Source organism: Theropithecus gelada, chromosome 3 (genome assembly GCF_003255815.1).
Source record: "Theropithecus gelada isolate Dixy chromosome 3, Tgel_1.0, whole genome shotgun sequence".
NCBI lineage: Eukaryota > Metazoa > Chordata > Mammalia > Primates > Cercopithecidae > Theropithecus > Theropithecus gelada.
Window position 1 is genome coordinate 22,148,322 of NC_037670.1, and position 15,017 is coordinate 22,163,338.

Genomic DNA, 15,017 nt, shown 5'->3' on the forward strand with positions numbered 1-15,017 from the left:
GGCGGGCGGCGGGCGGCGGGCGGGCGGCGGCCCCCGGGCAGGTGCCGAGCGGCGAGCGGAGCCGGGCCGGGCGGAGCGCAGGGGGCAAGGCCGGCGCGTCGCTCGCGGGAGGCCGGGGAGCGGCAGGGGCATGTGGATACTGGCTCTCTCCTTGTTCCAGAGCTTCGCGAATGGTGAGCCTTTCGGTTTGTGATGAATTTCATTCCTTATCATTGACCCGGGGGGCGGGGGATGGCATTGGATGCATGGGTAAAGTCTTCTTTCTTTTTCCTCTTCATCTGTGTTTAAATTTTCGTGCTTTTATTTATTTTTTAAATATTATATTTGTTTTTTCGGGGAGGAGAGGTGGCAATGGAGAGGCCGGGGAGAAATTGCTCTGTAATCATTGGAAGGCGCTTACCTAGCCAAGTGACAGCTCAGAGCCTAACTCCAATACTAGAGAGCTGCCTCATTCAGAATAAACCAGGTCTGGTGACAGAAGGAGAGACAGGAAGATCGCCACTTTGAATATTACAACCTGGGAAAGGGATATGACATTCCAAGTGCACGCAGGTGGAGGGGTCAATGAGGAACATCTCCCTTCAGATTCAGTGCTTTTTGAGATTTTTCAAACACGTAATTTCATGCTAGTACAATGTATCTCCAGCACCAAGGAGGGCTTTAAGAAAGATCTGTCCTTCTGTGCACCCTGTGCTGCTTCATGCTCCTCACAGTCGTTTATGTAAAAATATGCACTGATAAGCATTACATCATCTGAAATGTTGACAAATTAAAAAAAAAAAAAGAAACACCTGTATAGTAGTAAAAATGAAATCAGTGAATATTGTAAATAGCATTTCTTTCCTCATGCCCAGCCAATATTATATTTTGAAATGATTTCTTCCTGGGTATTTAGAAAGCTATTGCTCTTGACTGAGTCAGACCCAATTAGTAAGTGTGACTGCACCTTAGGCTGTCTGTCACCACGTAAATATGAACTTACATGTATGAATGGCTTCCTCTCTTGTGGGAACCAGAGGAAACTGTCATCATTTGACATCGCCTGGGAGTAGCTACAGCTTAAATTCCCATTTCAAATTTTGAAACACACATCTGCATAAAATGTATAACCTGCTGACAGTTGAAATTAAACCATTAAGCAGAATCCCCTAGCCAGAAGAGAGGAGAGAGAGAGAGAAAGAGAGAGGAGGGAGGGAGGAAGGGAGAGAGAGAGAGAGAGAGAGGGAGGGAAAAGAAGAAGAGAAGGTAAAGGAAGAGAAGAGAGGAAATCTGGCCCTTGTGAGAAAATACGAGAAGCAAAGGGGAGGCTCTGAGATTTTCCTGGAAGATACACAGGGAAGCTCTGCGTGTTGGCTGCAAGGCAGTGCATTTTCTTTACCTACCTAGACAGTACCTAAAGAATCAACATACCAACAGGCCAGAAGAAATGCATGAACACTGTCAATTTTTTTAAAAAAATGGTGACTACGAAAAGGTGGAGTTGAAAGAAGGTGGTATCAAAATGAACATGAAGATGATACTTTCTCTCCAATATAACCTAAAGCAAAGTGTTTGAAACTTTCATTTTGAGATTTCCTAGCAGGAAAGAATTGCAACAAGTTCTGACAAGACACCCATCTTTCCCAGAGGGCACTGTACCTGTCCTGTGTCCTCCTGGGAATTTCCCTTCGGGGACAGATCTGCTTAGGGAACATGTGGAGATGTGTTGGGGAAGTCAGCCCTTTCTGCTCTTCCGTTAATGCAACCTGCTAAGAAATGTACAGATGCCTACAGAGGTGTTCCAAAGACACAGAGCCTTGACAGCCTGTTTCACCTGTCAGGGAGGACCTTTCTGAACTCCTTGGAAAGGCCTGGGTTATAAGATGAAACAAAATTTGCACCCCACTGGGAAGTGTGTGTTTCAGGATGACGAAAGAGGCTGTGCTGGTTGTCATCAGCGTAATTTACAGTGTAAGCATTTTGTATGACAAAATGGTATGGAAGAATTTATGATACTGATACAGAGTGTTAGCCTCTGATAGACAGATGCTGTATATGTGTGTGACTTTTTTCTGAATTAGCATTTCATAACTAAAATAAACAATCATAGAAATAATTATATATGTTAATACAATTATAGAAAACTTCAAATATTCTTCAATATGAAAAATACATGCAAAAATTATGTAGGTGCTCATATAGTGAGTTCTGTATTATTTCAAGACTTTTAAAATCAACTGATAATCACCATTATTACTGTAATAAATATAGGTAGATGCCACACTATTAGACATAAACAGCAAACACAAATGAATATTTTACATTACTGTATTATGTATTCTGATCCAATCTAGCAGAACGCTATGGAACTATCTTGTATAAAAATGCCCCTCTCTTTATATGATCAAGCATGAAAAAATAAAAAGCCTGACTGTAAAGCTTTAGGATCTTTGAAGGGGGAGGGGAAATCAGCTTTAAACAGTTTTCTAAGGCATGGTGTTCATTACATACTGGGGAAAGGATCATAAAATATATAGACATGTTGAAATAAGAGTCCAGTTTGGAACTATGCCTGTTCGTAAGGCCATATTTCAAAAATATAAGAGTGAATGCTTTCTACCTATCTGAATTAAATTTTAAAAAATGGAGAAGTATTTTTGTCAACAACTGTCATAGTTTGTTATACCTCAATTTTGAAAAATTTCTGAATGTGTGTGGTAAAAGATTGATGAATTCTATTACCTAAACTGATTATTGCTAGGCCTCAGGCATCAAAATGCCTGACATGATAACTTTTTTTTTCATTTGTAAAAGATTATGCAGTTTAATATTTGGGACTGTTAGAAAAAGCCCACAATACATCTGCATTTTAACAGTAGATGACAACATTTTTCTTATTGATGTGTCGGAAGTACAGTTATTTCTTAGTAAAAGTATGATTGCTAGACAGGCTGCAGACAGTATTTTTGGAAAAAAAAAAAAAAAGAAGAAGTCATTGACCAGGCCTTTAATGGGTTAAACCCTTAAATGAATGACCTCACCTGATAAGGTGCAGTAGTCGTGTTTTAAAGCAATTTGTTCTGCAATGTTCTGGAAATACACGCGAGCTTCTGTTACAGTGCAAGACGCCAAGGTACACGTATGTGCAGACACTCACCCACACACGTCCCTCAGTGTCTTCTCAGCAAAGCTTCCTACTGCATTGTGTTTCATCACCATTTCTGCTGGTTTTAACCCCAGAGCACATTCTAGTTTAAAATTATTGCTAAAAGCAGAGCCGGGCCTTCAGACAAGCAGAATGATAAAGAATCAGATTTATTATATATAATATATTTTTGCTAGTATCCTGGCATCTCTGTTTTTACACACATACACACACACAGACACACAGACTCACACACATGCATTCCTGACATCATCTTTTCCTGTGCCGAGAGATTTTGAGCTCTACTGCATCCGCTTTCATGGGACCTGAGCATCGTGGAGATTAGAGAGGGTGGGGTGATGGGAGTAAGAAGGTGCTCATTAAAGAGAAGGTGAGTATGCAGCACCTTTGAGCTTCATCCATTCACTTGATAGGAAATTACAGAGCACACACTTGCTATTTTATTTAATTAGAAGCAGACCTTTGTAAATACAAATGCACCTTAAGGACTTTGAAGGTGATTTTTATTTAATTCACATAAATGTGTGTAAGGAAAAAATGTTATCAGGTGAACAATTTCAGGGCTGCCTCCCCTTCCCTTTCTACCCCATCTTTATTAAGCAGATTAAAAATCTATCCATAATCTCAGGGTTTACCTAAAATTCCTAGGCCTTTTAACTTAAGCTGCATGCCCCTCCAAGATGCCCTCTGTAGGAAAACAAAACACCACGCAGACCTTTAATAAATGCCAGTGGATCCTTTTCCACTTTTTGACTCTCTCCTTTGTCACTTTGGTGTGACCATGGTTTGCTGCCTCAGGGGATCAGTGAGTCATGGGGGCTGAACCCACGCAATAAGGCATTTTGGTAGGAGAACTAATTCTGACTAAAATATTTGCCAATTTTAATCCCCAATTCCTGGACCTCCAGGTAGCTGGCAAGGTATTTTATCTTAGATGTGTCTGGGGTAAGGGGCATGGAGTATTTTGACAAGAGACTCAATTCAATGCGTATTAAAACTTGATTGAGAGAGAGAGAGAAAGAGGGAGGAGGTCACTTTATAAAGAAAGACCTGTGAACACTAGATTGGAAATTTATGTTTGCAAAAGAAAATGATGGGTTTCTCAAGTGGGTGCATTTACAAAATCTGTGGCATCCAGGTTTCATAAAATTAGCTGAATTCTACGGGCAAGATTATGCATGTGACTCATAAATAATTACTAGGTAGTGAAAAAGAATGTATTTTGCATTAGGCATTGCATTCCATAGTATTTCAGAAACGAGCACTTCGATTTCCCTGGTTTCCATGCGTGGCCCACCTCACCAGAGCAGGGCAGGCACCCAGGGGTGTGCCCACACAAACGAGCACGTCTGGGCATTTCTTGGCTGCTGCACTGTAGTGCACGCTGGGCCTTGGTGCCCGCACCCTCGGCCTGGGAGATAGGGAGGTGGTGCTACCTGCATGCCGATTGTGTCCCCGCCATAGGACACTAGTGGGCGGCAAACCTCACAAGACTCTTGCAGCCAGCCTTCAGCAGAGCCAGCAAACCCAGCAGCCGCCGAGGGAGGACTGCTCCATGCAGATGGTCAGGGGCTTTCTTCTGAAGACGCCATCCCACGCTGTCTCAAGTTCAGTGCGCCCAAACTCGCGTGTCGTAGAGTTCGTCTAACAGGAACTGTGCAAAGGCAACCGCAGGTCAGGCGGAGTCCGGCAGCCTTTGTTTTGAACTGTACAGCGGAGGAACATGTTCACAGCAATATCTAGAAACCCAGAAGGTGCCCAGAAAGGAAACAGAGGTGTTGCATCGGGTAGCGGGCCCGCAGAAGGGTGCATTTGCACCCGCTTTCCAAAGCCGCAAGGGAGCCCCGGCTTGGCGCGCGCCTCGGAGGTGGCAGCTCCGGGAGCAGCTCTGCGCCTGATTGGCTGACCTTCCAATGTCATTCCAGGAGCCGCCGCTTCTCCTGCTGATGGTGACAGGGGTGATGCTGACGTGCCCGCTCCTCCGCAGTCCATCAATCTCCGCAGGCAAGGCTCCGGGACCGGGAGCCCCCTTCCCTCTCCCCCAGGCCCACTGGAAAACACCTGTTCCCCTGGACTGGGGGGTTAACGCTTCATGTTCCAAAGACCTGGGCACAAAAATGCTCATCTTATCTCTCCCCACCCCTCCCCCCCAACTATATTTATGTTCTTTTCTTCAATGTTGTGAAAATGCAAGAAAATTCAAAGTTGCATTTCCCTTACCGAATCTATGGGTTAAGATAAGGCAGTGGGAGTGGAAGATTCCAGCAGCCCCACGGAGTATCCACTATGTCGTTCTGAATTCAAAGGGTGGAGCACACGGATGTTTTCTGCAGGTGACGCAAGGTCTGTCAAGGTGGCAGGAGGGAAGCAGGGACAGGATTTTGGTTTGGAGGTCAGACAGCTTCTGACCAGGACATTCAAAAAGGTTGAGTTTCAGAGATCTACCCCTGAAAAATCAATTCCCTCGATATTATCCTTTTTCTTAAAATCTTGGCTGTTGCCTTGATGGTGTCTATGGTAATCGTTAACCCTGCATTTAGGTAATGCTGATTTGACTAGTGACTACCTCTCGTGATCACTAGATAGACAGGAGCCTCCACAGTCTGAGTGGGTGTGAAGCTTGAGCATGTCCTTAGCAAAGAGCACAGCACATGGTATGGAGTGGTGGAAATAGATGATGTTCCTTATGGAATGAAAGGATGAAGTGACAGGCAGAGCCTTTCTCCCCTCCTTAACTCACCTGCCTCCCTCCCATCCACCTCTCTCTTCTGCCTCTAGCTGATTGGCTTCCTATCCTAGTTTTCTTTGCTGGCCTTGCCCTTCTGGTCCCCATCTTGAAATCTGATGGCTAAACCATTGGGCTCTTTTGCTACCCACCTTTTTCTGTCGTAGTGACTCAATCACGGTGAAAAATGTTTATTTTCCAGAAATGCCTGTGGCTTGGGGCATTTTCTTCTCTTTTCAAAAACAGATTCACGTTTCGAGTATCTGATGGGACTTTATCACTGTTGCACAACAGCTATATAATTGCTTTAGGTGCTCTTCCTGCCGTGCAGTGGGTCAAGTGTCACAGACAGTAACTTCATCCATGAGCTGGACCCCTTGTTCTCAAGTGTATGCTGCTAAATGGCATGATTTAAAATTCCTATACAATGTTTATTGCCCTGTCGCATTTTGAAAGCCAGCCAGAAACATCCAACCGACATTTAGGTTCCCCCCGCCTCAGCTCCTGGGAATTCATTTCTTCATCAAAGAGCCACGCAGGACATCAAAACGAGCTTAGTTTCTCAGGCCTTAATCATCTTTAAAAAGTCATACTGCTGTTTTCTTAAGCATCTCATGGATTTATGGTTTTTTGTCATTATCTTTATTCTTATTTTGCAGATTCAAATATGACAGTTGGTATCTTCATGAAAGTAACATGAGAGGATAGGTTTTAATCATTGTTAAGGTTGATTTTTGTCCAAATATAAAAATCAAATGAAGTGTCTTATAGCTTATGGTATTTATCAGCTTTTGGTTTTTGGAGATCTCTATTTGTTCTATGTGATCAACGCTGAATTTTTAAAAAATCATGCAACTGGATTAATTTTTGGTCTTTAAGCCCCCTGGATTATGTAAATGTATATTATGGTTTAACAGAGAGGGATGAATGGGATTGAGAAGATATATGTCAAGATAAGAAGAAGGAAAGAGGCTACTACACAGAGAGATGGAATGACAGGGATTAATGAATCTTGCCTGTATCCCTAGTTATTTATTTATTTTTTTACTGAGAAGACAGTGAGTAAGATTTAAGAGTGAGCAAGCAGTCCTATTTATAGAAAGCTGTTTTTAAGTGCAGCCGCAAAGACAGTGAAAGAAAGAATTGAAAATGCAAGAGATCACCTCCATACTAAATGCTAGCTTCCCCTAACGTCCCAGCTCTGTACAGCATTTTGTAGGAGAGAGAGAAAAAAAAGCATACCAACCCTTGCAGAAATATTATGAAATCTCTTTGGACTCTCTGCAGAATATTCTAGAAATGCTCTCAGTCTTTGAATCTATGTTAGGCTTGGGAAGCTGGGGGTGAGGAAGCAATATATACATTATCTGGAAACAGCTTTAGATCTGAACAAAAGACTGGAGGTGAAGGGAGGACATTAAACTTGCAGCACTGCTACAAATATTTCTTCTGTAATAAGTCTTGCCTTTCTTAAAGATGTTTCACAGCAGGATAGTAGGAGGGTGAAATCTGCATACATGTTTAGAGTAAAGCAATTACTGAGGGAAGAGTTCAAATGTAGGATCCTGTGATTATCACAAGTCCCTTCTTGTTAACCTGTTCTCAAACTCTTGGGTTTTAAATTGCAAGATAGGAAGTCCTTATTTGTCAGTCTGTATGGGGCAGACAATATCACCCCAGGCATTGTGATTGACACAAATGTTATTGGACAAGGGAAAAAGAATGCCACATGCTCTGAGAAATGAAATAGTCTTTTTAAGATTCCATATATAAGTGAGATCATGGATTTTGTGTGTGTGTCTGGCATATATCACTTAGCTAATGTCTCCCAGCTTTCTTAAGTATATACAATTTAACATTAAAAAAAAAGAAATGAAATAGTCTTCCTTTCTAGGACTGTATTTGTTTCTTATAGCATTCTGGGTTTACTGGTTCCAAGTGGGCTTTAGGTTTTATTAATAGTAGAATCGTTGAATTTGTATGCAAATACTGCTGATTTGCAGGTTGGAAATCTGGACAAAAGTCAGGTCCTGACCTGCCCTAGAAGATGATGCTGTGGAAAGTGTTTGCCTTTTGTCTTATAAAGAACCATCTGTAAAATGGATCATTTTGTCGCTAGTCTCTCCAGACTATGAGATTGGCATTTTGATAAGGTGATGGAAAGAAATTTGAACTATTTAATTACTGATTTTGATTCATACAAGTCTTGACTCTTTAATATTAAAAGGAAGAAATACGAAACAGTTTTAAGTCTGGTTTTACACAAAATCTGCATTTTTTTCCCACTGAAAATAATACAGTAAAAGCCAGTGTATACTTCTTTCTAAATAGCCTTTCTCATTATTGGATGCTTCTGCAAAACAACAGTATGGTGATACCCCCCTCAGTGATGACCTTGATGACCTTAGGGTCCCAAAGTGGCTTCAGCATTATCATGGAGTCACCACAATGATCAGGTTGAAGCTAGTGTTAGGACCAGTGTGAGTGGGTCACAGGGGCAAAGGGGAGCTGTTGGGAGGTAGCCAATGCCGTGCACCGAAGATCCATCCATGCCACTTCAGGTGGGTGATTGCAGTGGACTCTCATACCATTGATTACTCTTCCTCATATTGAGTAAAGCATTTATTGTTCTCCTGAGCATGAACTGCTGGACGATGGGAACATTTCTGATTGTATCATAAGAGAAAGACAAAGTAGAAAGATAATTAGAACTGCTGCAATTCTATCTGTATTTTGATTTTATTTCTTATTTTAAATACAAAAGACTGAGCTGTATTTCCTATATAATAAGGAAACTTCTTACTTTCAGGAAATATACTTTCTCATGAGAGAAACTCAAGATTCAATTATTTTCACAGTAGCCCCACTATGGTGTGATTTGATCTTGGGTTCCATAGAAATATGGAAAATCCAAGTCCTGATCTGCTTAATTGCCATGTTCATTTTTTAATCTTGGCTGTAGAGCATTTTTAATAACTGATACGTAGCTAGCAGGGTAGAAATAACAATGCTTTGGAATATTACTTGATTACTTGTGAGATTTTAGGAATGAGCTGAAGACACCCAACAATGACAACGATGGCCTCTACCAGCAGCACAGGCACCATAGAGAAGGCACCATGGCTACTTATCACTCCTGCCAGCTGTAGTTCTTGTCAGTTCCTGCAAAGGCTAGTCATTTGTCTATTTCGTTGGCTAGTGGAAAGGAAATGCACAAGAAATGTGGAATGCTGTCTAAGGGACAGAATCCTTCCTTCACAAGTTGTTTGAGTTGGCAGCCCAAGTTAGCAACCTCTATCCGGGGCCTTGACGTGACAGCAGAATGTGGGTAGGATGATTAATTACCAGATGCGTGTGTGTACCTATTACGACTCACGCAAATCTATAGCTATTAAATCCTTGGTGGCTACTGTTTTAGAATAGGCTTGATTGAATATTTGTGTAGAAATCTGGGTAGAACAATTTTGACCTCGAGGTGATCTAGGTATTTGTTTTGGGTAAGGAACTCTCATCCATGGGTGGTTTATCTGTGTCTTGGGGGATCTCACATCATCAGCCTTTATTATTCACAGGCACGAGAGGCCCCACATTCTCCCCTATACCTCTACCGCCCCGTCGCTGAGGATGGGAGGGTAAGAATATGCTGTAGGCTTCTGTGGGATTAGAAGCTTGGAGGCAGTGGAGGCAAATGTTTATGGGAAGATTGAATATGGAGGAACAGGCTGTGCCAGCCCCATAGCCACACATCCCCTCCATCCCTACATCAGGATAAGAGGAAGACCACAGTCTGCTGACACTTGAAGCTGAATATTAGTATCTCTGTATCTGGGCCTTCCCAGGTAGGGATCGAGGACACCGGTTCTCAACACCCTGGAGTTCTGGGTCCAGGAGAATGGAGAAAGAAGATATGGAAGTTTCCTGAAATGCATTTCCTCTCATTAGCCTCCTATTGGAAATTCTGATGCCAGCATTCTGGGGAATGGGCCGTAGTCTTGAGAACTCCCCAGGTGTTTCTAATCCCATGTGACTTTGTCATCTTTTTCCCACCACCACTAGGGTCTCCCAAGTTATAGTTTACATGTTTGTTATGTCGTCTTCCAGCTCTGATACCAGAGAATTTGATTCTGTAGCCTTGGTGTATGCACGGCCTATGAATTTGCGTTATGAACACATACCTTTGCCTGTTCTGATCCACATGAACCATAATTCACCTTTGCAAAACACACACTTGCAAAGAAGCTACCCAAACAGTAGCTAGGACGTTGACCCAGTAAAGTTCCAAGTACCTCTCGATGAACTGTTGGAGAACTCTGTATTGTGTGGTAATTTATTGGGAATGTCTGTATACAGGGTTAGGGCTTCACTGATCACCTTAAGATCTGGGCATATTTCAGGATAATTGGTGCTGGGGGTTAGTAACAAGAAAGACTCTTGAGTAGAGGTGTATGTAATCCTGCCAGAGGCACTCCCAAGGTGGATGCTAGCAGCTTGCGAATCATCTGTGTATTAATATCTATCTCTTTGTGCCATTTTTTCTTCCTATTTTAGCGTATTTGATATTCAGGTTTATAAATGCTTGTGCTTTGCTTATGGTGTTGATTCCATTGTATTTCTCACATTGGTACCTTCTTCAATAGCAGCTGGAGTCCTAGCAGAGAAGCCCTTTGAAACCTACGTGTAACCATGAGGCTCCAAGCAAGAGATCCATAGTGGGAAACCATTTGGGTGACTCTATTGAACAAGTTTAAGGGATGAGCTAGGATGAGATGAGACACGGCAGGAGAGTGGATCTGTTTGCAGCTAGAGGTTTCGCTTTGATGCTGCCCTGGGATGCTGCACATGCCTTTGTCCAGGGCACAAGCTCATTCCAGAGCCAGATCTAAAGGGCTCTGGGTCATTTGCTCTGTTGGATTTTCTTGGCTTTCTTTTAGGTAAATAATCACAAGTTGACTGTATTTATCATACAAAGCATATGTCATTATGCTAAGTTGTCAGAAAAAAGAGAGAAACTGGCATATAAGGGCATATGTGCATTTTAGACCTTGTTACATATATGACAAAATTGAGGGCAGTTATTGGTGGCAGATTAATTTTTTCAAAACATTGTGTCCTTGATTTTTGCACTAAAATAGACTCAAATGTGTGCTGGAGAGAGGCCTAAATTCAGAACCTTAAAAATATCTTTTTGTGTCCTGAGATCTTATTTTAGATAATATTAAAAATAACTTCCCCTTCTAGGCATCTTAAACAAGTTTGATGTTATAATCCTTTGGTGATTTTATTGTGTTTCACTATAGAAATTACCTTTTAGAGTGGCTGTTTTGAAATTTAGCTTTAGAAGGAAATGGTATAAAAGCCATTGTAGGCTGAATAAATGTGAATTCTGCTTACTCATCACTACAGGAATTAGGGTAGACTGTTTCTTTGCAGTAATAGTTTCCTATACTCATGTTCCTTTAAAAGGGGGTGGGCGCATTATATTAAGAAGTCACAAGCTCTGACAGGGGAATTGCAGAGGAAGATTTCAGTTTAAAATAGCTCACAATTCCTCTCTGATTTGGAGTTTTCACAACCTACATGGTATAGCACAGACTGTTCTCTTTTAAATTTTGTAGTAGAGTAGGTCAATCTTTTCCCATCTCTCCGCCACAGAAAGGGCATAAATATTTCCATCATCAGATTTAATAACCTGCATTAGACTCATGAGTAATTGTAAGTGGTGAAACACTTTCTTTATTAAAAAAAGTAAAAATGAGAGATAGTGTGACTCAGTGTTATTATTAGAACAAATCACCTTAATCCATAGAAAATATTTCTTTCGTACAGTAATAAGTGTTGAGTATTTTTCCCTGGGGTTTCTAGCATCTCTTGATAAGAATAAATATGATTAGGTCCAGCCTGACTGGTGGCCAAGGCAAGTTAAGGTTGTGCAATGAATTGATTATCGTGGAGATCCATTTGCAAGAAATGGAGGAGCAGTCTGCATTTCGCCTCTCTCCGTCTTGTTCACCTTTCTCTCTCCCTCTTTAGAAACTGGGAGCAAATATCGGAGCGTCCATGTGCTCAGTGAGAGTGGAGGGAGAAAGCTGTATTTCCCTGGGGCGTCTGGAGGCCTTCTCTGGATTTATTCGTTTCCAAAGTCACTGGTGGTTTGCTCCCTCATGGGTAGGTGGAAGACACTGCTGTGATCTCACGCCTGCTCAGGGCACATTGAAGTCTGGAACCAAGGGTTAGAGTTCTTTGAGCCTGTGAGTTTCCCCATTCAGAGGTGCTCCTGGAAGTGTCTCTCTCAAGATCTTTGATGGAGGAGGCTGGTATTTAATTATTTTTTTCTGAAGTGCAGAGGCATAGGCATTAAGGGTTATTGTAAAGCTTTAAATAGATCCATGAGAAATAAGGTAAATCCATGGAACTGGGCAACTATTATTATTATTATTATTATTATTATTATTATTATTACTACTACTACTACTTTGAGACGGAATCTCGCTCTGTCGCCCAGGCTGGGGTGCAGTGGCGCAATCTCGGCTCACTGCAAGCTCCGCCTCCCGGGTTCACGCCATTCTCCTGCCTCAGCCTCCCCAGTAGCTGGGACTACAGGTGCCTGCCACCTCGCCCGGCTAATTTTTTGTATTTTTAGTAGAGACGGGTTTCACTGTGTTAGCCAGGATGGTCTCGATCTCCTGACCTCGTGATCCGCTCACCTCGGCCTCCCAAACTGGGCAACTATTATTTTAGGCTCATTGTTTTTTGGCAGATGGAAATAAAAAGACTCCTCCCCCTATTTTTATGACTTGGTTACTTTTACAAGAAGTATGCGCCGGACAAATTGTGTTCTTCAGTGGTTCTTAACGGAGGGCAATTTTGCACCCACAGAGGACAGTGAGCAATGTCTGGAGACATTTTTGGTTGTCACACCTCTGGTTGGAGGTTGCTACTGGCATCTGGAGGGGACACTCACTGTAAGATGCTCAACACCCTGCAATGCACAGGACAGCTCCCCACGACAGAGAATGATCCAGTTCAACATATTAATTGTGCCAAGGTTGAGAACCCTGACTTAAATAGCTCAGAGTCTAGTTACTGTAACATCAGTACTGCATTTTCTCCATGGATTTTAGAGCAGTCCTGGAGAGAAAGGAGGAAGGAAAATGGGAATCTCAGTTGCAATTCCTTTGGCTGCTAAAACCATGGCTGGTGATGCTTGTCATTGATTAACTTTATTTGCTATTTTCTTCCTTTTTTTAATGAAGAAAGGGAAGCCAAATCTGTGTTGCCTCTTTTGTCATTAAGAACATGGATGCTCAGGGTGTTCCTGGGTTTCTCCAGCCATTTCTCCCTCAAGCAATTATGCTAATTAGTGTTTGATCAGATGATTAAATTATAATGTGATTAATCCTGTGTGCTAACCACTCTGAATGCATTTTCTCTCGCTTGGTTGCCCTGTGCCCGAAGCACCCTTTGCTGCGGCTGGCGGAGGCCTGTTTTTCCCGTGGATGTGGATTTCTGTTTTCAAAGCACTGCAAATTCTCTTTGTTGCCTGGTAAAAGGGAGAGGGGATATTTTTGTAACCTGTTCTCTCAGGCAAAGGCTGGACTGGAGAGGCCTCTGGGAAATATTGAAACCCTAGTTAGAAAGCACTAATGATCTGAAGATATTAGATGTGGAGAAACGCTTGAAGAGGAGAGAGCGTCTGTGTGCACAGACAGCTGTAGTGGCTCCAAAGTCCATGGAGTCTTTTTCTCTGAGAGAGTTTTTGCTGTTTGCCTTCCTTTCCCTCCTGAGTGTCGCCTGAGTCTCTGCCTCTTGTGTATGTGGTGGCTCTGGGAGGGGTGTTCTCTGTTTATTTCAGGTTTATATTTCCTTAAAAAGGCATGCCATCATTTGGTTTTGTTTTCTGATAACACGGCTTAGGTTTGCTTTCGCATGCTGTGTACTTTGGGTGATTTTTTGAGGCTTGTTAATTTACAATGTTGACGAAATGCTTCCTAATGTAATAAAACTGGGACTGTGTAGGAAAGAATGTGAGTAGAAAATATCGATGGTAGTGTTGCCATCGATGGGTTTCTCCTCTAAGGCTGCAGATTACCATGGCTCATTGTGTAGTTTGATGAGCTTAGCAGTGATTGAATTTTTCCTTGCGCCCTATCACTTTTTCTCCCTTTATATTAGCATAACGGGGTAGTCTGGATACAAGAAATAGGAGCATGTAGAATATGTATAGTTTTTTAAATCAAAATTTGCATGTGTTTTGATCTGGCTGGAACTCATATCCTCTTGCGTTCAAGAGCAGGCCACACAATGATACCATATATCACCATTCCAACCCCTGGGCCACAAGAATTACTCAGAGAGAGAGTAAATATCTGCATAGATTGTCACATACCCCTTCAAATATTGTGTAATCTCCTTCATAGAAATTAAAATCTCTTGGTTTTCTTTGAAGAAAGAAATTCTCCTTGTAATTGTTTCCCTAAAAAAGAATGAGGGTCAAAGGAAACATGTATGTACTGGGCATCTAAAGTGTGTGGATGCTTGAGTTAACCATATGATTTGCACTCATTATGTTTTTAGCTACAATAGTAATGATCATAAAAACAATAGCTTGAATTTATGATTTGTTACTAGACGTGAGTATGTTGTTATCACCATCGTAAAGAAGGCAGGGTTAGTGTGCTCATGGTCACACACTTGTTGAATGACAGAATGAGGCCTACGCCTCTGTTCATTCTCAGTCAAATGGGTATTTTTAATTTCAGTTTTACAGACTGTGAAACCAGGGTTTGGAAATGTTGACTGTCAGGCCCTGGTCAGGTAGGAACTGTGATTTGAGAACAGCACTTTCAGCCCAGGTTGTCTGGTGTCACAGTCTTTAAATCTTCTCCCAAATAAAGCCCCATTCCTTCATTTGAAGTTTTCAAGCTGAAAATGATTATGTTAAATTTTCTTTAAAGAGTTGTTTTGGGAAAGTGAAAGATCGGTTTTTAAAAAATCGGTGTATAAATGGAAAATTCATTTACTTTTCCATGTCAGCCAATTCGCTTCCTTAAGTTAGGTACGTAAGAGACAGGTTAATTAACTTTTACCCACTTCAGAGGTGCAACTATTTGATGAGATTGCATTCTGTTGGGAAGAGTAAAATTGGAG

General features: G+C 41.8%; 1 protein-coding gene across 1 annotated transcript in view; it reads left to right on the forward strand.

Moving 5' to 3' along the window:
* Window positions 1-110: 110 nt before the first annotated feature.
* DSCAM (DS cell adhesion molecule) overlaps window positions 111-15,017 on the forward strand; it is an 821,125-nt gene continuing 806,218 nt past the window's right edge. The window contains exon 1 of the mRNA XM_025379322.1: window positions 111-173. Coding sequence (XP_025235107.1) covers window positions 131-173 — 43 coding nt within the window. The 5' untranslated portion in view covers window positions 111-130. The remainder of the gene's footprint in view (window positions 174-15,017) is intronic.